This window comes from Spea bombifrons, chromosome 1 (assembly GCF_027358695.1).
Source record: "Spea bombifrons isolate aSpeBom1 chromosome 1, aSpeBom1.2.pri, whole genome shotgun sequence".
In the NCBI taxonomy this organism is placed as follows: Eukaryota; Metazoa; Chordata; class Amphibia; order Anura; family Pelobatidae; genus Spea; species Spea bombifrons.
In genome coordinates, this window is record NC_071087.1 from 157,159,290 (window position 1) to 157,184,698 (window position 25,409).

Here is a 25,409-nt window from a genome sequence, read left to right on the forward strand (position 1 = left end):
AATTTAACTTCCCTGATGTCTCGACCACCTTAACTTCAGAAATGGCAGATTGGAGAATCTTGTTAAAAAATTGTCTTAAAACATTTAGGGGTGATGGCTGCATTTAGACAGCTCTAGACAGCTGGGAAGTTAAATTATGGTACATAAAGTATATATTTTCAGAAACTACACCCCTTGGCGCATCAAATGAGGGGCTGCATGTGTTTCTAGGACAAACCTGGAGTGCGGAAGACATAAATGAACTTGTCGCTTTTAATTTTATTTATTTTTTATTTTTATTTGTGTGATATTCACTTATTTGTTGTGCAAGTCAGATTTGTGATACAAATACAAATAAGACCTCATTTGCTGCGGCTGGGGGTGTAGTTTCTAAAAATATATAGTTTTGTTGGCATATTTTAACATCCCGGGCAGCTAGAGCTGTTTAATTGACGGCAGCCATGCATTAAATTTAAAGATGAATTTTGTGATAGTCTAATAAATTTAACTTTTAGCAATAAAATATTAGAAAAACACAGTCTACTGTTCTCAATTTCTGTTTATTTTAGACCGGTTACCTACTACAAATATTTAGCAACACAGGTTTTGATATTAGAGTTTAGAAAAATAACATTACAAACTAGTTTTTATTGAGTTGGAAGTGAAAAATTACACTTTTTTCCCATTTTTGGTTGTATTTTGCAAACCTAATGAGACATACACATATAAAAATGGTATATTTGGAATCTGCTGGGTGTGCTGAAAAAAACAATATATGGTTTGTATAGTTTATTCCCAAGAAATTTACTTGAAACACGTTTAAACGTGAGATGCACCAAAATGCCGAAAACTAGCTTAGCACCAGGGTGTGAAATGGCTTAGCAGCCAAGGGGTTAAATACAAGACAGCCTCTGGGAGGGAGGGACATGGCTGCTGGTTCACATCGTGGTGAAGGCTTCACTATGTCTGACAGAGTCCTTGAGCACAGGCTTTGTTGAGATCCCTGGAAAGTGAACTATAATGGGTTTTGTCCTCTTTTATAATTGGGAATGAGGAGAGATCGGTGAATTTGCACTATGAATGCTGATCCTTCACTGGGTTTTGATATCTGTTTTTTTTGGGGTAACAGTAAAAATAATACATTTTAAACATGATTTGCATTTTATTTCTATCACATTCTTATTCTTAATGTTGGATCCAGCGTATCCTCTTCTGTTGGGTAGCGCATGAAGAACGGGTAGATCACACTCCAGGCTTTTGGAGGCAGGTCAATTCCATATGGAAGAGAAGATAAAACAGATACCATTAGAACTTACAATCTGGTGCATTCTACCCTCTCTGTCTCCATAACTTTAAGTGTAATTACATCTCTATATCCCCTCTTTCCGGCATGTTGCGTGCCCCAGTTCCACTTTACTTATCTTTATAATGTAGGACGGGGTGCGTGAATAACGAGTAGACTTCAGTCTCTAGACTTTTGCAGGAGAGTCAGTTTCACATGGAAGAGAAGATAAAGCAGGTACCATTAGAACGGATTTCATCCTCCCTTTCCACATGACATCCTTTTCTCTTATTTACTATCTTATATTCTATAAATATATATATATATATATATATATATATATATAAATATAAAAATCTGATCAATGGGACCACTACCTGATACAGTGCTTAAAATTGGGACTTTACCATGAAATCTGAGACTGTTGAGAGGTATGCTTGCATGTGTAGTAATTTTTTTTCTGCAGGAGGACTCCAGATCATGGAACAAATGAGAAAAGGAATAAGGATCTTTATGTTGGACATTGCATTTAACACAAGGACTTTTTAAAATACAAAGTCTGCCTTTCTATGTAACCGGCCTACAATCATCTTATACAAAACCCTGACCCTAAATCCTTGCAAGAATGATTTTTAAGCCTTTTTGATGATGATGATGATGACGACGACGATGAAAAACTAAAATAAATGTTAATTCTATTTAAGGGTGCCACCCCACCTGGTGTGTTTAATTTACCAAATTTATTATTAAATGCAGCATCAGAAACGTAAGTGAATGGGTTCTTTAAAATCATATAAAGTCTTGCCTCATTGATACTTTTTCAGGGAACACTTGCCACGTGGCACAGGAGCAGACGCTGCGTGAAAAGGCTTCTTAAAGGTTTCTGTGATGTTTGATACGTCTGCTAAGGTTTATTCACTTAAGGTGTTAGAGAGCTTTTATTATTCAGGCTTAGTGGAACCGCAGCTGTAAATATCTTTATAAGATTATGGTTTCCAGCAGAGATTGATACTTGATGATATTCCTGTTTGGTTTATTTTTTTAAAATGGTGACACCGAGCTTTTATTCGGGCGTGACACATTCTGATTAATTGTCTAATTATTTTTACAGTAGTTTGGTCTTGCCCAGAGTGAACAGTCATTCTAGTATAAGGATTGGATTTTCCCTTAGCCCCAACAACTATCAATATACATTATTAACCCCCAGCGCTGTATACAGTAATATAACCCCAGTGCTGTATACAGTAATTTAACCCCCAGCGCTGTATGCAGTAATATAACCCCCAGTGCTGTATGCAGTAATATAACCCCCAGCGCTGTATGCAGTAATATAACCCCCAGCGCTGTATACAGTAATAACCCCCAGCGCTGTATACAGTAATATAACCCTCCAGTGCTGAATACAGAAATATAACCCCCAGCGCTGTATACAGAAATATAACCCCCAGTGCTGTATACAGTAATATACCCCCCAGCGCTGTATACAGTAATATAACCCCCCCAGCACTGTATACAGTAATATAACCCCCAGCACTGTATACAGTAATAACCCCCCCAGCGCTGTATACAGTAATATAACCCCCCAGCGCTGTATATAGTAATATAACCCCCCAGCGCTGTATACAGTAATAATAACCCCACCAGCGCTGTATACAGTAATAACCCCCAGCGCTATATACAGTAATATAACCCCCAGCGCTGTATACGTTAATAACCCCCAGCGCTGTATACACCACACTGAGCTGATGCTTTATGGCAATGCTAATGAAGTCTATTCCTCTATATTCAGAGCATCTGTCTGGGTGATTAAGACTGAGGTATTCTATTGTTTACCACAAGGCAGTATCATAAGGAGATTGGGCTAAAATACGGTAATGAAGAAATGTATGAGAGTAGATCAGGAAGTCGTGGGTTTTGTAGTCTGCCTTGCAGATGCTGAGCATAATTCCTGGGGATTTCCACGGGTGTCATGAGATCGCATGACATCGCATAGCTTCAGAGTGAGCAGCCACGGGATCCGAGACAGTGGGCAACTATTGGCCAAAGCAAACAATAACCAAGGACAGGTAGACAACGTAAAACATGTGATTTCTAATATCTTTTTTATAGTTTATTGAGACAATTAGCAGAAATGTTAATAAACGAGGGCTTCTCTCTTCAGGGAATTTCAGGGCTAGACGGGGAAAAATTGGCATTCCTGGCACTTTAAGGCCAGCGACCACAGGCTGGATACGCATGGCCACACGTTACATTTTCTGTCCACACATATTCTGCGGGCGGAACGCACCCCCCAGCACCTGATCTTCCGCTTGTCCACTTTCCCCCCCCCCACCGCACATTTGCCCACCGGACCAGATGGCCAAAAAATTGGAAGAGTAACATTTTGAGTCATCTTTTATTCTGTTTCTTTGGAGCTAGTTTTACTTTTGTCCTGGCCCCTGAGTTTCGGCTGCGGCATTAAAGTAATGAACCCAGCAGGGGTCAAGATTCTGAGTGTAGAATAATGAATCATTCACCGCAGCGCCTCATTCAGTTACCTTTAGGTAATTAAGTTGCAATAAATACTAATTGAAATGGGAGGCGGATACTTCAAAGCAGCCGCGAGATCTCCAAGTGAAGTCACATAGGCGACCAGTGGGTGGATTTCATCTTAGTCCTTTTCCTGCTATTAACCATTTGTATTAACCAGGCCTGAATCAGCCATCAGCAAACATCCATTGCAGCGGTACCAATGGTGCCTTCCCCTCGTCAAACACACTGGAATATTAACACACGTTCTAACAAACGCACACTAACCCTCGCTCTAACATACACACACTCACCTTTCTGTTTCACGGAGTCCTAGAGCAGATACCGCGGGGTTACTTACAGTCATGCCCCTCTTTGGAGACTTAAGACTATTCCCCCTGCCCATTCACACACACACACACTCATACACACATACACACACACACACACGTGCCCATGCATGGGAACATGGAATGTTTTCATCCATCCCTTTCTCATGGGTCTAAGTAAAGTTTGTTGTGATTCTAGACTTTACCTGCAAGATCTGTGATTTTAGATTTCAAAAGTAGAGAAGCTCTGGTTGTTTTGTGACTTTTATTGGGTTATTGTTGCTTCTATTAAGAATTCTACCAGATCGGCAGATGACGTGACCTATCAGGATGCACGTTATATTCAACATCACGCCCAGTCTCCGTCTGAGACATCTGAACCAGCCTGACAAGTCTGGCCAACTTTAAACACCAGGCTCCGCCCACCAATACGGGACAGTTGGCAGCTATGCAACATTATAAGTAGAATTTGTATATTAAGAATACCGACATTCTGGGGGGAGGGCGACTAAAATGGGGAATGGTTTACAGGGTAAAAATGACCAGGAAAGGGGTCTTAATCTGTAGACTGGAGGAGAGGAGACAGCGGGGGATGGGATGGAAACATTTAAATACTTAAAGGGGTTTATTAACAAAGTACAGGAGGGGAAGTTAGAACATGAGGCCCGGATCTTACACTAGAGGGTCAGCGGCTGAGATGGAATGAAAGACTTACTGAGAGGGCGTAAAAAAATAAAATGAAATAAATTAGTTCTTTAGTTTTCCTATTCTGATAAATGTTCTATATGTATTTTATTTATTCTAGAGTTCCTAGAGGCAAATTTTAAAGGAATGCTCTGAAATGGTTAAAACCTGCTGGAATATTTGCATTTTACAAACAAAGTAAAAAAACTAAAAAATTTTGTTATAAAAAAGTTTTATTATTTTTATTATTATCTTTTTTGTAAAAGTACATGTATGATGTGAAATATGGGCAGTGGAGTTGTTGAACCTCCACTAAGGGGTAACCGGACGCGGGGTGATTTGCTTGCAGCACGCTTCGGAGAGGAAGGGGTTAAGGTTCTCTCAGGTACTTTTTCGTCGGTCTGCAGCGTAGTACGCACTATGACCTGTGTTCCTCCGCCGGACCGATCGAATAACGCTCTCCGCTCGTGAGTGTCGTGGCGGAGGCGTCCGGAGGTGCGGTTGCTAGGGGGCGCTGCGTCAGCGGGGAGGCGGGTTCGCGGGTTCGCGTACACACACACACACACACTGCCCGGATCGCTTTGCGAGAAGAAGGGGCGGCTCCGGGCCGCGGGAAGCCCACCCATGGTGTACTGCTGACAGAAGCCGCTCCATGGAGAAGCGGAGGATGGAGTGCCCGGCTCTGCCACCGGGCTGGAAGAAGGAGGAGGTCATCAGGAAGTCCGGGCTGAGTGCGGGCAAGAGTGATGTCTACTACTTCAGGTGAGGCCGGGGCCCCTGGGGGCCACCTGGCACTGCGGGAGTGGGATAGAGTGTTATGTAGGTCTCGGGTACCGGGCTCAGTCCGGTGGGGGCAGTTTAGGCGTTCAGTTGACGGTAGGGTGTGTGGGGTGTTTGGAGGTAGGAGGGGGCGCGCCGTGCCAAGTAGCCCAGTGTAAAGTATGACAGGGTGTTACCCAGTGTCCGGTGTGATAGGGGTTTGTCCGGTCCCCCTGTGTGTGGCGGGGAGGGGAGGGGAGCCCCGTTCCCCCTGTGAGCCCGGGACACTGTATGGCAGAGTGGTACTTTGTATAAGGTGTCAGTGTGTATCGCATGGCAGCGGGTGACGAGTGCCGTGTATATGGCAGGAGGGGTAGAGAGAACACGGTGTAGGATACATGGTGTGTATTTGCTCGCTGTTTGTGGCAGTTGTGTTGAGGGGCACCTGGTTCACAGTTATGAAATACTCAGTGTGCCCGGCTATGAGAGAGTGCCCCATCTATATAGCAGCACCCCGTGTATATGGCTGCACCCTGTATATCACATAGCGCTCCGTCTATATGGCCGCACCCCGTGTATATGGTAGGGGTTACGCCACCCCGTATATACCGGTGTATATGGCAGATGCATGGTAATTGTATAAGGTGATATAACGCGCATGTTGTATTGAGTGTCTCTACTGGCAAAGACTGTGACGGGGCCAGAGATGTGGTGTATGATGTCACTGTGTGTTGGGTGAGGTTGTACCCCATGTTCATGGCGGGGAGTGCGACACGGTGTGAATCACAGGCACGTTTAGCTTTTGTGGCAGATGGTGGCAAACTTCAAGGTTGGAGTGTATAACGCAGAGTATACAGGATTAGGATGACTGACAGAGAGTGATTTGCTTCATGAAATGAAACAGGACCCAGTATAGATGCATAGATGCCGTGTATGTGACTCAGGAACACGCGTGTGAGGGTGATGGCTGTACTAATGATGGAGATAATGCGTGTTCAAAAATGGAGTCGGGAAGTGCCTGAGACCGGTCAGCGAAGGAGCAGCGCCCGGTGACATCACATGGCGTTAATGTGTGAAGCCTTCCTTCTGACCTCCTGTGTCTGCATGCCCTCCGCCATCGGCCCTCATACAGCCCCCAGTAACAGAGTAACAGTGTGTGACTTGCTGCATACCACATACTGCAGGGCAGCGCTTTACATGCACCGATCAGCCACGTGTGAACGCTCCGTGGGCACGCTCACCTAAGTGCAGTCATTGGCCTTTCGCCCTCCGCTTCCCGTCTCTGCTGCATTAGTCACCGACGTGCTCAGATGATGTCATACTTCACTCCCTATCACCCTTGGCCGCTCGCTGCACAGGCTGGGGGGGGGAGATTTTTTTTTTTTTGTATTTAAGCGGAATAATAGTTTTAGGTATTAGGATTGGTCAACTGGTCCTTAGAGGGGGCACAAAAAATAATTTAAGAATACTGGGCCTCGCTGCTTCCTTCTGAAAATATAAATCTATATAAATCCATCATAAATCCATCTCTGGGGTGTGGCGTTTTATGGACGTTCTCCTTGTTCCTCCCCAGTGTTAGTGATATGTTTGTCTTTGTTCGGACACGTAACCCCGCGTACCGACAGCATTTAAATGCCCCGGAGGAAGCGCGGCGTCCCTTCCTGCGGTGTCAGCGCTCGGGCTACAGGAAGAATCCGTCAGCGTAGACCCCTGCCAGGATTTCTCATGACCCCCTGCTGCTCATCATACGTGCCGTGATCAGGAAAGCACGGCTGCGGAAGCCTGCCTGTCGATCGCTGTGTGATCAGCACGCAGGGACATCGGGATACAATCAGATAGAATGCAGACGTCTCTCTCTCGGCCACCAAGCGATTAAAAATCCATTAAGACATTTTTATAGGGGGTTGAGCGACTTCACGGTGATAACATCTAGTCTACAAAATCTCAAAGGGCGCCCTGAGTCATCTCGGCTGCTCTCTGGTGAGAAAAATGCCAAAAAAGGTTAAAAACTCTTAAAATGTTATATTCTATTATTCGGGGTCTCTGACCTTTTACCTTTAACCCCCCCCCGGCTTCGCTACCCCGAAGTAGCTGAAGGAAAATAAGCTCTCACGTCCCGGACTCTGCTGGCAGCCTATAGCGGCATTTTCCATCTACTAGCCCTATAGCTGGCTGAGGGTTGTAGGAGTCGTTCTTCGCCAGATGTTTTCAGGCTGAGTAACACTTGGACACGCGGCGAGTGGGCATCGGACGCAGCGGCTATGAGTCAGCCTCGCAGAAAAGACTTTAACTCCTTCACGGCTAAGAGGAACAGAGTGCCGGCAGCGCTCTCGCTGGCCCGTCCCGTCTGCGAGGGGAACGCGAGCTGCTTCGGGTTCGCAAACGTCGTAAAGAAAGCAGTCAGCCGTGAAGTATTCGCAGCAACGTTTTACTAATCTCGCCTTGATTGCTAGGGTTTACTATTATTCCGTCACAGCTCTTTTTATCACCAGTCCCTTCATGCGCCACATTAGAGAATAGAGATGTAATCGGACTCAGAATCAGAATTTTCCAACCCCACGAGACTCTTATGAACTAGGCCTTATTGTGGGGTGGCTCACGGCCTGAGCAGTCGGACTGGTCCGCCGGGGGCCGCGGTGAAATCACCGCCGCGCCCCCGAATTTCTCTCTCACCGTGTTTCTTGGAGAGAGCCTCGGCGAGGGAGGAGATCTGCGGATAACTCCCATTCCTACCAGATCCCTTCTTGCCCACAGCTATGAAGCAACCGAGAACATTCCTGCGCTTCCAACAAAATTTACCCTTCGGCTGCTGGAGAAAGCCACGGCTCTTCGTACTTCCTGCGTGTAAAGATTTTTAATGATTCATAGGCGTTCAGAGTCCCTTTTTCACTCCCATCACTCCTGTGTTCCAGTGGCCCTTTATCACTCCTGTGTTCCAATGGCACGTTGTGTTCGCTGATCCAAGTTTAAGTTTAAAAGGCTAATTGATGGGTAGAAACCCTTTTGCGAATTGTTACAGCCAGAAATGTCCTTGTTTTCCATGAAAACAGCCAAGCGACCCCAAACTTATATATATATACATACATACATACAGGATGCTCTCTGGTTCTTTTTGCTTGAAAGTCAGATGTTTCTTTAAGACCTACTGCAGGGTTGGAGAAGCGTGAAGCGCGTCTGGGTGATCTGCATGCGAATCGGAGTAAAGGTGAACGATCAGAGCCGTTGTGAAATAGACGGCTCGGCAGGTCTGCGTGCGGACGGTGATACCTGATCCTACGGCGCGGCTTTAACTGCTGGGAACTATTAACCTGACATCGGTGCCATGTAATAAATAGATATTATGAGGCATGCTGCTTGTTTAATTTACAGCTTTAATTATATTTTATGTGCAGATGGGAACAATTACAATACAGAATTTGACAGGTTTTTAGTTTTTTTTTTTTTTTTTGCCAAAAAAAAAATGGACACACCTAAAATATAATAAAGCAGAAATAATCACTACCAAATGTATCCAATAAAACTCCTTATCTCCTTTCCTCCTGCGCTTACCCCTTAAAGCGACACTCTAGTGATCACGTTACTGCGCATGATGGCCGTGTCGGACTTCTTAGTCTGGTGTCTTCCTCGCGAGTGTATGGGGGGATCCTACAGAACCCCCCCCCCCGTATATATATCTGCCCCTGCAGCTCGTTTCCATGCCGGAGCACAATGTTACATGAAATGTTACATGATGGCTCAACTCGGCTTAGTGACCAACCCCCCCCCCCTTTTTTGTCTGACTTATTCCTCTTTCACTTCTTCTCTCCAGTCATCCGATCTTCGGCTTCTGCCGATGTCTTCAAAGTGTGGGCCGTAGTCACACACCAGCTCTAGCCAGCTATTTATATAGCCAGCGACACAAGATGCAGCCGGGCGTTTAGTTCATGCACCCCTTCACTGCCGGATTTAGCCTCGGCGGCCTGCTCACCCCGCAGTGATAAACCCTTTCTCTAGAAACAAAGATTCCCTGTGCATATGGTGAGCAAACATGGAATGGACACGGCACGGACCGTGCGTTCCATGAGACAGATGTGTATTCCCGTTACACTGACGTGAGCAACCCTCTTCTAGAATCATTCATTAGTCTCTTGGTGTCTTATTGTCTCCATCATTTACCAAATTCATCATTTTAAGTCCAGTTTTAGAATTTGCGTGATTATTCTTTGCCGATCTTGTGAGCTTCAGGTTCCTCTGAGATAAAATCCCTTTACTCTTACCAAGTATCGCCAAAACAACTACAGTGACGGCCGGCAGCGAGTATCAGGAGGGCGCTGGCAGCAGGAGATCCTCCATGCGTTGGCAAAGAGGACCACATGAAAGCTTTTATAAAGGGGCCACTCGGATATCATCATGATGGTTGGAGTATCGCTTTAATTATGGTAACTGCTGTGAGGTCACAATACCTCCTAGAATACTTCTAATTAATCAAGGCTCATATCCCAAATGTATCCCGTACGGAGAATCCGGTCCCTGATAGATCCACGTGCTTGTTACTCCCGAACTAAGTGAATAAGCCGTCGCCAGGCCGTGTTTGTTTTCACTTTCATCACCCAATAGGGTTGGTTTCGCCATAATGTTGGGTTAAGGAATTATAGATGTACTGGGTTTATAGGAGTCATTGAAATATATATATGCTAATTCCAACATTTTGCCACATTTGGGTAAAAGAAAATAATAGATACAACTGAAACCTTGGCTATACACTGATTCTTTTAGTTTCAGTTTCTATGGACCGGCTGCAGTTTACAGACTGTTCTTCTTCCGCAACAGGAACCGCGTGAAATCAAACGCTTTAAAACTGGCAGCTTTGTAAGCCTTAAAGGATCCCTTGGCTTCTGTGTCCCATTTTTAAAAAAAAATGTGTTACTATTATTTAAAAAACATTTTTTTTTGGTATGTTAGCCTGTTTATGCAGAGAATACCCTGTGATGCTGCCTCCTCCTGACTCGCTAATGAGGTGCTGTCTGCTTCTCCCATAAGACCAGCTGGATATTACTGTTCCTTCAACATTCGGAGCAGCGGAGGCTTCCCGTATCACACGGCCCCCGGTTGGGCGCAGTGAATGGAGCTCTGTATTCAGTTCTAAAGTACCGGATTGTCCCCCTTCCCCAAAGAACGTACACATAACACAGTATACTGTCACTACGGGGATGTGCTGTCCGTCATGTACCATGAACTCTCCGGAAACACTCATGGAAATACATTTACGGTTCTTCAGTAAAATATGTCAAGGCTGTAGATTGTATCCTATTTGAACTCTGTGGCAGAGTTCATTAAGAGTCGATAGCAGGTCTCCAGATTTTATTTCACTTAAATTGCCTATGATTATTATTATTATGATTATTAAAAAAAAATTGGTAAAAATTTTATATATATATATATATATATATATATATAATTTTTTTTTTTTTTTGAGGTCATAGAAAATTTTAGCACCAGACTGTTGCCTCGAATGGGTACTGAGGGTAATAGTGTGCAAGACATAAAGGAACTGTAAATCGGCACGTTTATGGTTTCTTTAAGAGATGCCGGCAGTAGATTTGGGGATATATTTGCGACGTGTCTTTCCGGAACTCTCCGCCGTAACCGATCCAGTGTCTGCTGCTGACTCGGCTTTACTTGCAGGAGAAGCTCTCCGAGGTTTGGCCTCTCTAATGCATATTTGGATGGGTGCGTTCGAATACTCAGCTCTCCTGCAGGCTTCTAGTGTAGAAAATAAATGATAAAAGGAGCCGAGCGAGCCCGACTTGCAGCTTGTAATGGGGATATATTCACTAATATCGCAGGAGCGTTTAATGTTCACCTCTCTGAAATCACTCTGTATTACCGAGGCCATTCCTGACGCCAGAAGGGCCGAGTCGGCCCGTATAATACACATTTAGCACATTAAGCGCTGCGTAAATTGTTGGCGCTATATAAATAAAAGATAATAATAATAATCCCATGTTATGATGAAGCAGTCGAGTGACGCTGATACTGTTACTTTTTGATAGGACAGTTTTACTGCCACTTATATTGTCATTAAACGCTACATTCTATATTACTGTTAGCCTTGCCTTAATTTAAAGATACTGTTCCACCTTTTAGGTGTTTTTTTATTTTCTTCCCTCCAATTTTCTGAAAGACTTAAATTATTATGTAGTACTCTTGTGTCCATGTTAAATAAACATACTCCTGTTTTAAAATAATCTACCATGTTTCTGTACTTTCTTGTTCAAAACCTTTCCTGGGGTCCTCTTGTCCCCTCTGCACTACCCAGCATCACAGAAGGGCTGTTAAAGGTCTATTAGCTTAAAGGGGGCTGCGAGTGGTCAGACTGATACTATACAGAGGCAGGGGCGTAATAATCATGGTCGCAGGGGCTGCAGCTGTCACTGGACCTGCCGCTCTATGTGCCCTGGGCCAACCTCTGCGCCCACATCATCAGATGTCTCACGGTCTCTCACTGGACGTTGTGTCTGATCCAGCATGCAGGAAGTGACATCACATGCACTTCCTGCATTCTGGCTCGGTCCTCGAGGGTATGGACAGGGGGAAGGATAGCACAGGCAGGCTGTTTGGGGGAGAAAACCAAAATGACTTTTTTTTTTTTTTTTTTTTTTTTTTTTTTACTACTTCTCTTTACATAATGAAGCGGTTATGTGGTGGTATTTTATGAGGCACCCTAGGTGGAACAGCACCTTTCAGAGCCATGGAGGAGATGGATTTGTGCCGAATTCAAGCCTTTTGGTCAGTTTGTGGGATTCTTTGTTTTTTTTTTTTAACCAATTTACATCACGCCTTTTTAAAAACAATCGGGAAAACCCTCGGGGTGATTATGAGATTTCGTCTGTCTGTGGGATGCGATCCTCTGATGAGGGAATGCTGGTGAGTCACAGCAGCACAATCCTAACATGAAACTGCCATTAAAGCAGAAAATTCTGAAATTAGCTTTCTGAAATGGTTTTGGTTTGATGTTCTGTGGAACGGAACACAGAAGAACAATTCCTCTAAACTCTTCCTAGCGGGTAGATGCCAGGGTTTGGCACGCAGCTCCCTCATCCTGATCCAGCCCCCGTTTTTATTTTTATATATATTTTTAAAAGTTTATTATACAGCAGGGATGGAAAGCACTTTTTGTAAAACTCAGTAGCTGGCGTAGTTCCACCGGCAAACCCAGATACAAAACCGTGCTGGCAGCTCACCCAAACAAGGAGATCTGCAGCGATTCACCCGCTGCTCCAGGTCGCAGAGGAGACGGTCAGCTCACCTTAATACAGATGGCATATCCATGATGTCATAAGATGCCATCTTTCTACCCTTCACTAGTAATGTAAACCTCGCAGCTCAGACTGAATATATCGTTTTCATCGTGTATAAGCTTCCATATGGCTGGTTTCAAAACCTGACCCCAGTGCTGTATATAGTAACGTGGGTTAGCATTTTTTTTGGGTGACTTTCCCGGTTAAGGCACCACACTGAGCTGATGCTTTATGGTGATGTTAATGAAGTCCGTTCGTCCGTAGGCTATCATTAGAGGGTCCGGGTGGGTGATTAAGGCCGAATCGTTGAATTTTTCCCCGCAGCCAGTATGGTGAGGAGTCAGGGGGTTTGTCTAGTAGATTGCATTCTATTTCAGGAACGTCTAAATGTTTGGAAGTGTAGAAACACGTCTGTTACAGGGATGTATGAACATAGATCATGGGTTTCCAATAGGTTCATATGCAGCTGTTTTGGAATGACGGCTCCCATCATACTCTGGTTGTCTTACTGCAGATCGTGGGACCTGTTGGCCGTCTCTGATGGACGGCTATAGTACTAAACCAGCCTTATTTCCATGTTTTTGCATGCATGTTGGTGTCCGTGTTTTTGCATGGACTGCGGTATATTTGACTGCGGTATATTTGACCGTGCGTTTTTTTTTGTTATAAGTAGGAAAACAAGACTTCATTAAAGTTTAATTTAAAGGGACGGCCCTGCTAAAGAAGGATGTGTATCGGAGTGCTCTGTAAGCGCTCTCACGGGTTTACTCTTGAAAAATAGGCTCTTTTTTAAGAAGAGAAGGATTTGATCGGTCTGCCTTAAAGTCGCCAATATGGCTGCTCCCTACCATAGTGTCCAAGAATGGTTTAATGTGAGATCAGCTGTCTACCACGCTGGAAAAAACCCTGATTCCCCCCCCCCCCATTTTTTTTTTGTATTTTTTTTTTTGTATTTTTTTTATGCTCTGACTTTAGGACCATGACTCATCATACATGGGGAAAAATACAGATGAGTGATGGGATTTGTAGTCTGAAAAAAAGGTGGCATACTAACGGCCACTTGTACTTTCTACCTGTATTTGTTTGCTTTATCTCGATACCCCTTATGTCTCTAAAATCTGATGTCTCTTGAGATCTGAATTGATGTACAGCCACATCTATTAGATAAACTAAGTAAGGGGGAGGGAGCTTAATCCCCCCCCCACACAATATATTATGCTTTTGCTGATTTTGCAGAAAAGGGTCTTTTCCGCGTAGACGTACAATGCAGGAGTAAGCTTGCTGCCGGACCCCATTCAAACGCTTCTCCTGCCCTATTGTCATCCAGGCTTTTCTGGAATGGTCTGGTTTTTGTAGGTTACGCATTATTTGGGCTTTGCTGTCGTATACGTGGTAATTAAATGTATTGCTGGAGACTGGTGGGCTAATGGAAAGATTTTTAGGAAATTTAAAGTAAATATGCAATATAATAAAACGCAAAGACATTAAGGTTTTCCTTAAGATGTGCGGATCGTAGCGCAGAGTTTTGATGGTTGTGAATGACTCTCGTTCTATGGGCAATGTGTGTTTTTTTTTTTTTAACCAGTTAAAGTATGCATTGTACAGGGCCGACCGCTGCTTCTCCATGGAGAAACTATGGCATCGGCGATTTTTTTTTTTTTTTTTTTTTTTTTTTTTTTTTTTTTATCTCTCGACCTGGGGGGGGGTTGTGTAAGCGACCCGTAGAGCTGCATCATTGACCTTATTCTTGAAAGCTGTGCTTAAAAAGCACACCTGTGCCCGAATTACCTGAGATGAGAACTTTTAAGGATGCTCGCCATTACTGGAGCCCATTTTTTTAAAAACAGTACTAAAATATTTTCTTCTTTTTAGTCCAACCGGTAAGAAGTTCAGAAGCAAGCCTCAGTTGGCCAGGTACCTGGGGAACACTGTTGACCTCAGCAGTTTTGACTTCAGAACGGGAAAGATGATGCCCAGTAAATTACAGAAGAACAAACAGAGACTAAGAAATGACCCTCTCAATCAAAATAAGGTTTGTTAGCAGCTCCCCTGCTATTTTAGAGCCTTTTATACGTTGCTCTGTACGGGTTAAGCTTCCGTCGGAACGCGTTTCGAGTGTCCGGCTTTCAGACTTTGTTCTGCTGTCCTGTGATAGAGGGGAGTATTAATGGCACTCAGCGGACCCTTCGTTCACGCTGATCTTTTATAAAGCGTGTATAGAACAAATCTCCAATTTCCCGCTGTAGCGGCTATATTGTCAGGCTGTGCTTTCCTTAATTTCTTGCATCTTTTCGCGCTTTTCTGTGATTTCTTGTAAAGGAGTTTGTGGATTGAGTAGATAAAAGGATCTTCTGTTTATATAGCTGGTTTAAATTACACTACGCAGCCCACCTACTTTCATAGCTAGGGCGTGGTGGAGGGTCCCTGGGACACCCCAAGCTGAGGACGCTGTGACATTAGCGCTGGATACTAAGTAGCGACATGACTTTATATTTATATAGATGTAAAGTCTTGACGGTTCACTGCTACACAGATTTTCTGGTAGTGGCTCAGGATAGCTATAAATCCATGACCGCAGACACCAGGTTGAGGTTTCAGTCCCGACAATATTTTAATCTCAGTTGCGGTCCTAAGTCTGCCTGAGGGGAATGTTTCGCTATTCCGACGGATGTGGTCTTCATCTAATTCCAGTTTCATGATTGTCCCTCGGCAATAGTTATTGTGCCTGGACCTTCCATTGGGGTGTATATTGGTGCTGGGGTCTCATAGTGTGGCCCCCAGTAGCTGGCGTCCTGTATTAACTTACCTGTGTGTAGCGAGAATTAAACATTGGGGTGACGGGCACTCTGAAAACAGAAACAGGACGAGTGAAGCGGGGCGGAGAATTACAGTATCAGGGAGAGTGAATGAATGAATCTTCAAGTTAATTGATACTACATGACATTGGTGCTGCGTATCTCTACCCCCTTATTTTTGCGTGAAAGCATGTTCCATCATCTTTACCCCACCATAACTTTTTGTTACCCGGGTGTCCGGCAGAGTCACCGGTCGGTAGTAAGGAGTGTGTGTGTGTATATATATATATATATATATATATATATATATATATATATATATATATATATATATATATATATATATATATATATATATATATATATATATATATATATAATCACATAGCAAGTCCACACGTATATAAACCCGAGACTGGAAATCTGTCTCGGGTTTAGTATACGTGTGGACTTGCTATGTGGTTTTCCAGAACGGCGGCCCCTGGTCTCTCTTTAACGAGGCACAAAATCCAATGTTGCCCTTCGGTGACTCTGAAATAACCCTCCTGCGTTTCAGGCGTACGTGTAGCATTTTTGAAATACTCGGTATGGAAGTTGTCTGTGGTTTCACCGGTTCGTTATTTAATTTAGTGCATTCCTGCATGCTATGTCATAACTTTTCTTTTGTCAAAATACTTGTAGTAACAACTAAATAAATTGGTGGTGTTTCTCTAATCGTCTGGAATACAGCATGCAAAGAAAAATGGGAAATAGCATTTCTACTTTCAACAGACTTAAAAGGTTGATTCAGGCTGTACAGCTCTACAGAATATAATGTTGCTATATTAGCTAACATTTAAAAAAGAGGGTTACGGTATTCCTAATAAAGGTGGGACTTTCTCTTATTAGCCAATTCATTTTAGTGTCGTAGAGACGCAGGCTGACAAAAACTCATGTACCAGCCCCGCTTGCAGAGCATCTCTTTTCTTGCTGCTGCGCACAGTAACTCTGATCCGTACCGTTTCCGTACACGCCGAGAGCCGCACAGCTTCCGCTGAGGTGTCTATGACCTGATAGGAAGCCCGTTCCGCCGTGACTGATGCCCGTGAGGAAGTCTTTCTGTGGCTTTTGGTTTTTCAGCTTTTGTAGATGAGTAAAAAGATTTTTCAAAACTTTTTTCTTTTCGTTTCTTTCACCATTTTTTTTATATTTAGATATATTTAAAATGGTTTCTAAAGAATACTAAAGTGCTACGGGCTGGAGCTAGATAGTTCCGCTCCTGGGGATTAAGTGCATTTGTATTATCGAAGGACAGCCAGAACCTTCACAGAGGGGAAAACATTTAATTCTCGATGGAGAGAAGTCATCGTTTTGGGTCTAGATTGCGAGCTCTTGAGCAGGCTGTCCGCATTTTCTTTCTGCAAGTCCTACTCTTTCTGCGATGCGTTAATTATGTATTCTGCTTATGTTCAGTCAAGCTAAAAAAAAAAAAACAAAACTGTTTTAACAGAATTTATTCTTTGCAGGGTAAACCTGACTTGAACACAACTTTGCCTATTCGACAAACCGCGTCGATTTTCAAGCAGCCCGTTACCAAAGTTACCAACCACCCCTGTAACAAAGTGAAGTCCGATCCCCAACGAGTGATCGAGCAGCCACGTCAGGTGGGGAACCGTAGCGAGATCCCGTAAGGTGGCCGAACGGAACACATAACAGAGCTATCTATGAAATTATTACTATTAACCCCAAATAACTGATTTGCCTGGTGCGTCGTGGGGATAAAGGAGCTTAGAAAGCAATCGGCTATCACTTTCTGCCTGTTAGCCGGTGTTGCTTCCGTGCCTCGAAATCAAGACATTGCAGCAACACCGAAAACTTAAACAGGGGGCGCCATGTGATCGCTCTACGCAGTATGCCTTTTAAATATGGCGGCACCCTGCTGCTGAAAATCGATCAACGACTGCTTCCTTCGTTCAGCCAGTGTTATATCGAGGCATTCTCCCCCACCCCCACCCTCTCTCTCTCTATCTCCCCCCACCCTCTCTCTATCTCCCCCCTCTTCTCTCTTTCTCTCACACTATATTGGAAGCCAGCATGCCTGAAAGGTGGTTCCCTGTAACCACAACACACGTGCAAACACTGGTTCCAGCTACCTTTTGTAGAGGAGGAGGACGAAAGGATATGAGTAGGTAGCGTAATTTACTAAGACACCCAAGGGATTGCTACTTTGAAGAAATGAAAGTGATAGTGCTAAAAAGGCGACGGTCCCCCTTACTGCTTAAAATCATAAGCTGCGCATCGGTATGAATCCACTCAACACAAACCAAGAGGAATCAACAGACCGGCACCACGTGCCCGGCGAGAGGATATTATATATTACTATATATGTAATTACAGAAACGCATGGATAGGAATGCTGCATTAAATGAGCTAAAAAGAATGTTCAATGGCTCGCTGAGATTTAGCGGATGAAAGCTAATGCTGGCTTTTCTTTGCACTGCATTGTTATGTACAACATACTATGTAGGGGGTGCAGGGCTACACATTTCTATACCACACCGTAAGCGTGTTAATATACTCTATATATCGCTTAAAAACTCGTATTGCAATGGCAAGTGACTTATGTAAATGAGTGTGTCATAATAATGCACTTGGGGCATAAAAATCCCGAGGCAGAATATAGCATTGGCGACACTGTTCTGTCGGTGGCATCGGAAGAGAGGGATTTGGTAAGCAGTCAGTGTCGGGGGGGGGGGGGCGTCGCAGGGTGCTGGGGTGTATGGTCAGTGGCATTAATAGCAGGAAGAGGGAGGAGGTTCTGCCACGTAACAGATCTCTGGTCAGACCTCAGCTAGAGTATTGGGGGCAGTTCTGGAGACCCCATCTTCAGAAGAATAGACACACTGGAGAGAGTTCATAGGGTAATGAAAACGGCGAATGGCTTGCAGGATAAAAATAAGAAAACTGAGGGATACGTATGGCTTTGGGGAGAGGTGAGGACAAATAGACGGGTTTGAGGACCTAATGCTTCTTATCTGCCATCAAATCCTATGTTAAAGGGCCCATTGTGTCCGCCGTGTACATTGTACTGCTTTGGGGTGTCCTATCGTTTAGGGTGTCGATTGGCCGCAGTCTTTCACCCTCCCGGCAGGAAAGGCTCACGTTCCAGAATGTATGGCTAATAGCAAATGTACATATTCCACCCTAAAATCAGTGCCGATTGACTATGGTTAGTTGTTTATACATGCTCTGTGTTTGATAACTCCTGATTAATAAACACTTGGATCTGACAGGAGACTTTACTGAGAAAGCAGTAGACAAGTGGAACAGCCTTCCAGCATAAATGGTATATCCTGGAATTAAGATGAGACCAAGGATGTATTAAGGTCCGAGACTTTACAGCGGGAAAAGCAGGCAGACTAGACGGGCCGAAATGTTGTTGAAGGTGTTGTGTCTTCTCTCATCTCTATTCTCTCTGGGGCTGTACAAATCCCATGAGCCAAGTAGCCATGGCTCCTGAAGTGTTGTCACCGGCACGTAACTTTTTGAGCTATTTTAAATTGATATCTTGGGATTCGTCGCTTTCTGGCTTCCGTTTTCTTATCCTTCCCTGCGATCGCTGTAAGATTCCGCGTACCGTAGATGTATTGCGTAACCGTTACTGAAGATGCGTTCAAGTTCAGCTTTGTTCGTTCCCCTTTTTCAAAGTAGGCATAAATATCCCCGAAGTCATAACAAATTGTAACCTCCAGATTGGGGGCGAGATTGGGGAGGTTTTCTAGAGGCTTCTGGAGTGTTACCGTTATTAAGCTGTGCTTGTAGAAGGTACGTTTATACTGAACGGTAGTTCAGCCTTCCTTACAGCGTCTCGGCGATGATTACTAGAATGTTTAAATAATTCCTGCGTATCATAATCACAAAATCGGATTAAAGGGACAGTTTAATGTCTCCGACACCCCTGCTATGCATATAAAAGTACTTAGTAGCCCAAAGCTGCCAATCAGCTGCCACCGACAGCCATGGCCGCACTTTCCACACGTGTGCCTGGGGGGTCTGAACACGCATGTGAGTACATCACACGCTGGGAGGCTTTCATATGCATTAAAGTTCATGTGTTGGTTAAAGAGTCACTTTAAGAATGTTGCTGAATTCCGGAGCGTTGCTAAGTGTGGGAGAGGGACGTGGGTCTCTCTCCCCAGTAACAAAAGATTCTTCTGAAGGGTCTTCCTTCTCCATAATGCTGGGTAAGACAGACGCTTAATATTAAGAGAAGTGTTTTTTGTACTCGTGTTGGTAGAAACGGCCTTTTCTGTGACTCGCGGTAAATGTTCTTGTGTTTCAGCTTTTCTGGGAGAAGAGGCTGGAGGGGCTGTCGGCGTCGGACACCGCAGAACAAGTCATGAAACCGATGGAGCTTCCCAAAGGCTTGCAAGGTATGCAGAAGGAACCTCGGCGCTCTGTTTTCGTTGCTGATCATGTTTGGTTAAATATTATCGGCTTTATTCCCATTTTAAATCATAGAAAAGCAAACCGATCTGTCAGCCCCCCGCAGCCTCACAGAATAACACTTCTTTGCACTACGTACAGTGCTGTATACATTAATGTAGTTGGCCGTTGAGCAGTAAACTGGATTTTAGGTAGTCATGTGATACTTTTGGCCACCGTTTCTTGCTACAGGAACACATTGAGCTGATGCTTTGACTGCTCTGAGTCCTTCTTATCCAATGAAACCCTTTCCTCCATAGACTTTTATTAGCCAGAGTGTCACAGGTGATTAAGTCCGAGGCATTCTTTTGTTTATCACAAGGCAGTAAGCTAAGGAGCCAGGATGTTTGTCTAGTAGGTAGACAAATATGAATGTTTTATTATGTGGCAACTACGAGTGTTTAGAAACGGAAAACGCATGTTTAAAAATCCCCTCACTTTATATTATAAATTATATAAATGGTGGAAGTTCCTCTATAAATTGTCACCATGGTGAGCGGATCTTTTATTCCCCGCCAATGGACCTCCGGAATATAAAATGTTCCTGCGCAGACCTTTGCCTCTGATTGCCAAGCTGCATGGGGTCTCCATGCCTTCGAGAGACGCATTAGACCCTTCAGAACTTTCTGATACCTTTTTTTATATGGGTCAGCGTATAAAATGGGTCAGAAGGAAACTCGCTGGGGGCTTCAATCTTATTTATGATGCTTCACGATTTTTGCAAAGCGGTTCTCCTCACTAATTTCTCAATATACTCCTGCCCGGTCTCACTCCACTCCTCTGAGTCCTCTGCTCTGATTTCTGCTTCCCATGCTGGCTTTCCAGACTAATTTAGGGCTGCCTCCATCCTCTGTGAGGCCATTTCCATCTCCCCTTACCTCCAGTCCTTCCAAAAATCCCTCAAGACCAACTTCTTCAGGGATACCGGACTGGTTATCTCACCTTTCCTAGTCTGTCCAGCAATATTGGCTACTAATTTGTCCTTTTTATACCTGAACTCCCCCTATATTGTAAACGTGTTGCCCTCCTTTTGTTCCAAATTGCTATCTTATGCATTACCTGTGGAATATGAAGGCGCTATATTAATAATAAAGTGACAGAACATTTTTATACTGTGAGATAACACGTGTGTGTGCGTTTTTTTGGACTCTTGAATAATAGTGCAAATTCAACCCATTTTATTTCAAAGTATCGGTGAGAATATAAAAATGAGACCGTCAGGGATTTACCCCTTTTTTTTTTTTCTTTTTCCTGGATTGTGGGGTAAGTGGCAGATTTCTGGGTGACGGGAAGATCCGTGATGCTTTGTTCTCTCTCTCCGTAGGTGTTGGACCCGGTAATAATGACGATACCCTCCTCGCAGCGATTGCAAGCGCGTTGCACACAAGTTCTGCTCCGATCACAGGCCAGCTCTCTGCCGCCGTGGAAAAGAACCCAGCCGTCTGGTTAAACACGACGCAGCCGCTCTGTAAAGCGTTTGTGGTCACGGATGAGGATATCAGGTGAGGTTATTAGGTGATTCCCCCCCCCCCGGTCTGGGTGTGCGGCGCTGTCGCGTCCCCCCCCCCCCCGGTTCTAGGTAAATGTTCTCTGTGTGTATAAGAGACTCCCGAGTGCCAGTAGCCCTCCCCTATACAGCCATCAGAGAAAGATACTGCTTGAAGGCACCTCCCTTAGTGAAAATATTGCACAAAATGTAATTGCGACACAAAATTACCCCTCCGAATTTCATCTGAACCAAAATGAATACACTAAAAACAAAAAGAAAAATTTGTCTGAATTGGTTTTGCTCGGCGAGTTCCGAGTTCGGCCCGTCAAGTATTCCTAATTTCATTAATCCAGTTGTGCTTTCAAGACGTTGCCACTAGATGGCAGCCTGGAGTAACAGTTAATATTAAGCCAAATTACTCTTGTAAACAAAAATGGGATTTGGGGCATTATAAAGGAGCTGAGCTGTGCCTGGAGCTTTTACGTTACATTAAAAGGGTATAAAACACATTTGAGATGCTCACCGAGAGAGCAACGAGGTCCATGCGTGGATTCACCTCTGCCTCACCTGAGAAATCTCTAGAGTGTGAAGGTGAGTCTGGACGTGGACCTCCTAGCTCCCTTGTGCCGAAAGGGATACCAACCGGACCACACTGATGAGGCCACTGAAGACCGAAAGGTACATCTGGGGTTGTTCCCTCTAGTAGCGGCATTTGCCTCACAGCTCCGTTCTGGATGGCCCTTAGGGCCAGATCAGACTGATATATGATTTTTCCCCTGTAATGGCAGAAGAGAGCTTAAACCGTAGATGCTCCCAATCCGGGACGCACCGTAGGACAGGCTATGAAGCGGCTGTCCGTTCCTAGTTGGGGGTCTTACTTTTTTTTTTTTTTGTATTAAATGTAAAACGCCAGTTTATGGGATGTTTTGGAGGCGGAATGTTGCCTCCAGCGATGGCTGCGTTTGATAAATGATGATTTTGATATTTTGCTGCAGGCTTGTTTGCTAATGTGTCTTGCAGGCTTGTTTTGGCGCACTTATGTAATAGTCATACCGTGCATGCTCAAGAAAACACAAAACGTAATCTTTATTCAAAAGTGATAAACTTTATCTTGTAAGACATTCCCACCTCCTGCGCAAGTAAAGGTACCTAATAGCATCGTGTCTGCCTGTCATAAAGAAACACAACAAAATAGTAATACTGGTCTTCATAACATAACGGAAATTCACGCCGCTGTGTATAAAACACGCTTATTTCAATTAATGTGTTGGAAAACACCAAAAAAAACAAATCTGCTTAAGACTTTGGCGCCGTACTAAGTGTATATGGTATGTATGTATGTATGTGTATGTATATATATATATATATATATATATATATTATATATATATATATATATATATATATATATATATATATATATATATATGTGTGTGTATAATTTTATTATTTTACATTTTTTATTCTCACTAAAGTACGCATGGAATAACAGGTATTGTAAATGACAGACGTCGGCCAGAACACAACGCTATGATTTTTTTAAATTTTTTTCACGCTAAGAAGCGTCTGCCTCTGTGGGTTTCTTTGTGCAGACTGTTCTGTGATAAGTGATCTGCAGCTAAAGCCCTTTACAAAAAAACTTCCCCCGGGCTTTACACCGCCGCTCGCGTCACCAGGACCGGGATATAGAACTTGGCAGGTTTCTGTTGCTTGAAAGCGAAAGAATCACAGAGGACCACCCGCGGCTTCCAGAAGCTTTACAGACGGAGTAGAGACGCGAATGAAACCATCGTAAAAATGCCTTTTTGGGTCGAAAGAACCAAACTCCCACGTGTCATCTAAATAAAGCTTTTTATAAAGGAAATATTTTCCCTGTGCAGGGCATACATAATAGTCTTAAAGGGCCAGTAACAACGTTAATTTAGCCGGTTGGCTGAAGCCAGCAGCTGATGGAGCAGTCTTCTTTTGCTGCTCCTTCAGAGAGAATTGCTTGTTTTGGCTCACAAGCGGAGGGGATCCAGGTGATCTCCTAAAAACAATGCATGTTTCCGTAGTCGGTCATTGGCAGGAAAGCCCTTCCATTAAAATGTCATTAGACTCTACGCACCCCACCCCCGGCACGCTGCAGTCGCCGAGCTGGCCCTGGAGCTGCCGGGCGGTACATGTATGGCGTTTCACTCGCTGTGAACAACTATTTACAAATCCAAAAGCACAAGCTCCCTTTTCAAAATTTAAAGGGCATTTGGGTATCGCAACAGCCCCAAAAGCTTTTTCTTATTCCATGCCGTATCCCGCTGACCCTTTGTATAGAAATTCTATTTCTAAGCATTTTTTTTTTTACAATTCTCTTTTCCCTTTAGAATGTATATTTTTACCTTTCCAAAAACCTTGGTCCGCCGTGTCTGCCCCGAGGCGGCGTTGCGGCAGTTTAGGTAATGGCGTGCTCATTAGTATTTCATGTAACCCGGTCGCTTAATCAATAGATGAATGGATCCCGTTCACTACTGCAAGTCTCGCTTGAAGGGGCAGATAAGCTCTGCCAGGAATACAAAACCTTGAAGAGTCAGACTTTCAGAGTAACGGATCCTGTATGTTTTTTAAAACTTTTTTTTGTCAATTCTTGCAGTTGGATGTATATTTAGAATGATTGTAACTTCCCTGTTCTCCTGTAAAGACTCGAACCTTAATCAGTCGTTGGTCTCGTCTTAGATTCAGGAGCCGTATGCCTATCCCATGCGTGTTTAATCCCCTCACTGTATTACACTCTACCACTTCTGCTGGGAGGCTGTTCTGATTCTCTACCACTCTCTCAGTAATTATTCCATCTCAGCCTCTTACCCTCTAGTTTTACATCATGACTACTACGTCTAACATTTCTCTTCCGGAAAATAAATGTCCCTCCTTTGCTAAATCCCTTTTTAAGTATTTAACTGTTTCTCTCCCGTCTAAGATTTGAGTCTTTATGGCTGAAAAAGAAAAGCCAGACTAGACGGGCCGAATGGGTCTGATCTGAAGTAAAATCTTATGTTTCAATTTTTTTTTGTGTAATTGCGTATTGTTTGATGGCGTTAATCTAGCTATTATTTACTGGTTTTTGTGTTTACTGTACTGAGACAAATTTCTTCTACTTTGGACTCCCCCCCCCTTGTATTTTCCGAGTCGTTTACTTCTCGTACCAACCAAAACGGCGTCTTTGTGACTTTCAGAAAGCAGGAAGAGCGGGTCCAACATGTCCGAAAGAAACTCGAAGAAGCTTTAATGGCTGACATTTTGGCGCACACGGCCGAACCCTCAAACAGCACGAGCGTGGATGTGGACAGCGGTAGCGATTAGAGGCCTGATCAGGTAATCTTGCTGATTAATTAAATACTATGGAGAAATGGACTTTATTAGTGTTGCCATAAAGCATCAGCTCAGTGTGGTGACTGAGCCAGGAAACTCACCCAAAAGATCACATGACCGACAACAATGGCCGCCTCCAGGTCTGCAGATAAAGGGAGTTTGTTTATTAGCAGAAAAAATAGTTCGGTTTAAAAAAAGTAAAAAATTCATGGGACTTCATAAAGGCAATGAAAGGCTGTATTACAAAGACTTGGTAGCCTGTATTAGTTACGTGGCAAAAAAAGTATAACACCTAAAATATCTGGCTGATAGTATAGTTTGAAAAGCAAACGCAAGTAAGCAGAGAACACATTTTTAAACGTATGCAGAAAAACAAATAGGTTGTAATTATAAATGTTTTTTTCCCTCCAAAGGTACGTCAAACATTGGAAAACGGCGACATTCACGGAAACAAATCTTTGGCCTACGCTTCTAAACAATGCACATTTTATAACTTTA

At 43.7% G+C, this 25,409-nt stretch overlaps 1 protein-coding gene across 1 annotated transcript; it reads left to right on the top strand.

Moving 5' to 3' along the window:
* The first annotated feature begins 5,346 nt into the window (after positions 1-5,346).
* MBD2 (methyl-CpG binding domain protein 2) lies at positions 5,347-25,409 on the top strand. The gene is made up of 7 exons (XM_053448209.1): positions 5,347-5,544; positions 14,694-14,853; positions 17,122-17,259; positions 19,938-20,028; positions 21,405-21,582; positions 24,776-24,914; positions 25,325-25,409. Exons 1-6 carry the CDS (start codon positions 5,435-5,437, stop codon positions 24,900-24,902), a joined length of 804 nt encoding a protein of 267 aa, XP_053304184.1. The 5' UTR covers positions 5,347-5,434; the 3' UTR covers positions 24,903-24,914; positions 25,325-25,409.

What these genes read in the sequence shown, in the direction of transcription:
- MBD2 (XM_053448209.1), top strand. Translation starts at nt 5,435, where the DNA reads ATGGAGAAGCGGAGGATGGAGTGCCCGGCTCTGCCACCGGGCTGGAAG. An exon ending in GCTTCCCAAAGGCTTGCAAG is followed by an intron (nt 20,029 to 21,404) that starts GTATGCAGAAGG and finishes CTCTCTCCGTAG; the next exon opens with GTGTTGGACCCGGTAATAAT. An exon ending in GTCACGGATGAGGATATCAG is followed by an intron (nt 21,583 to 24,775) that starts GTGAGGTTATTA and finishes TGTGACTTTCAG; the next exon opens with AAAGCAGGAAGAGCGGGTCC.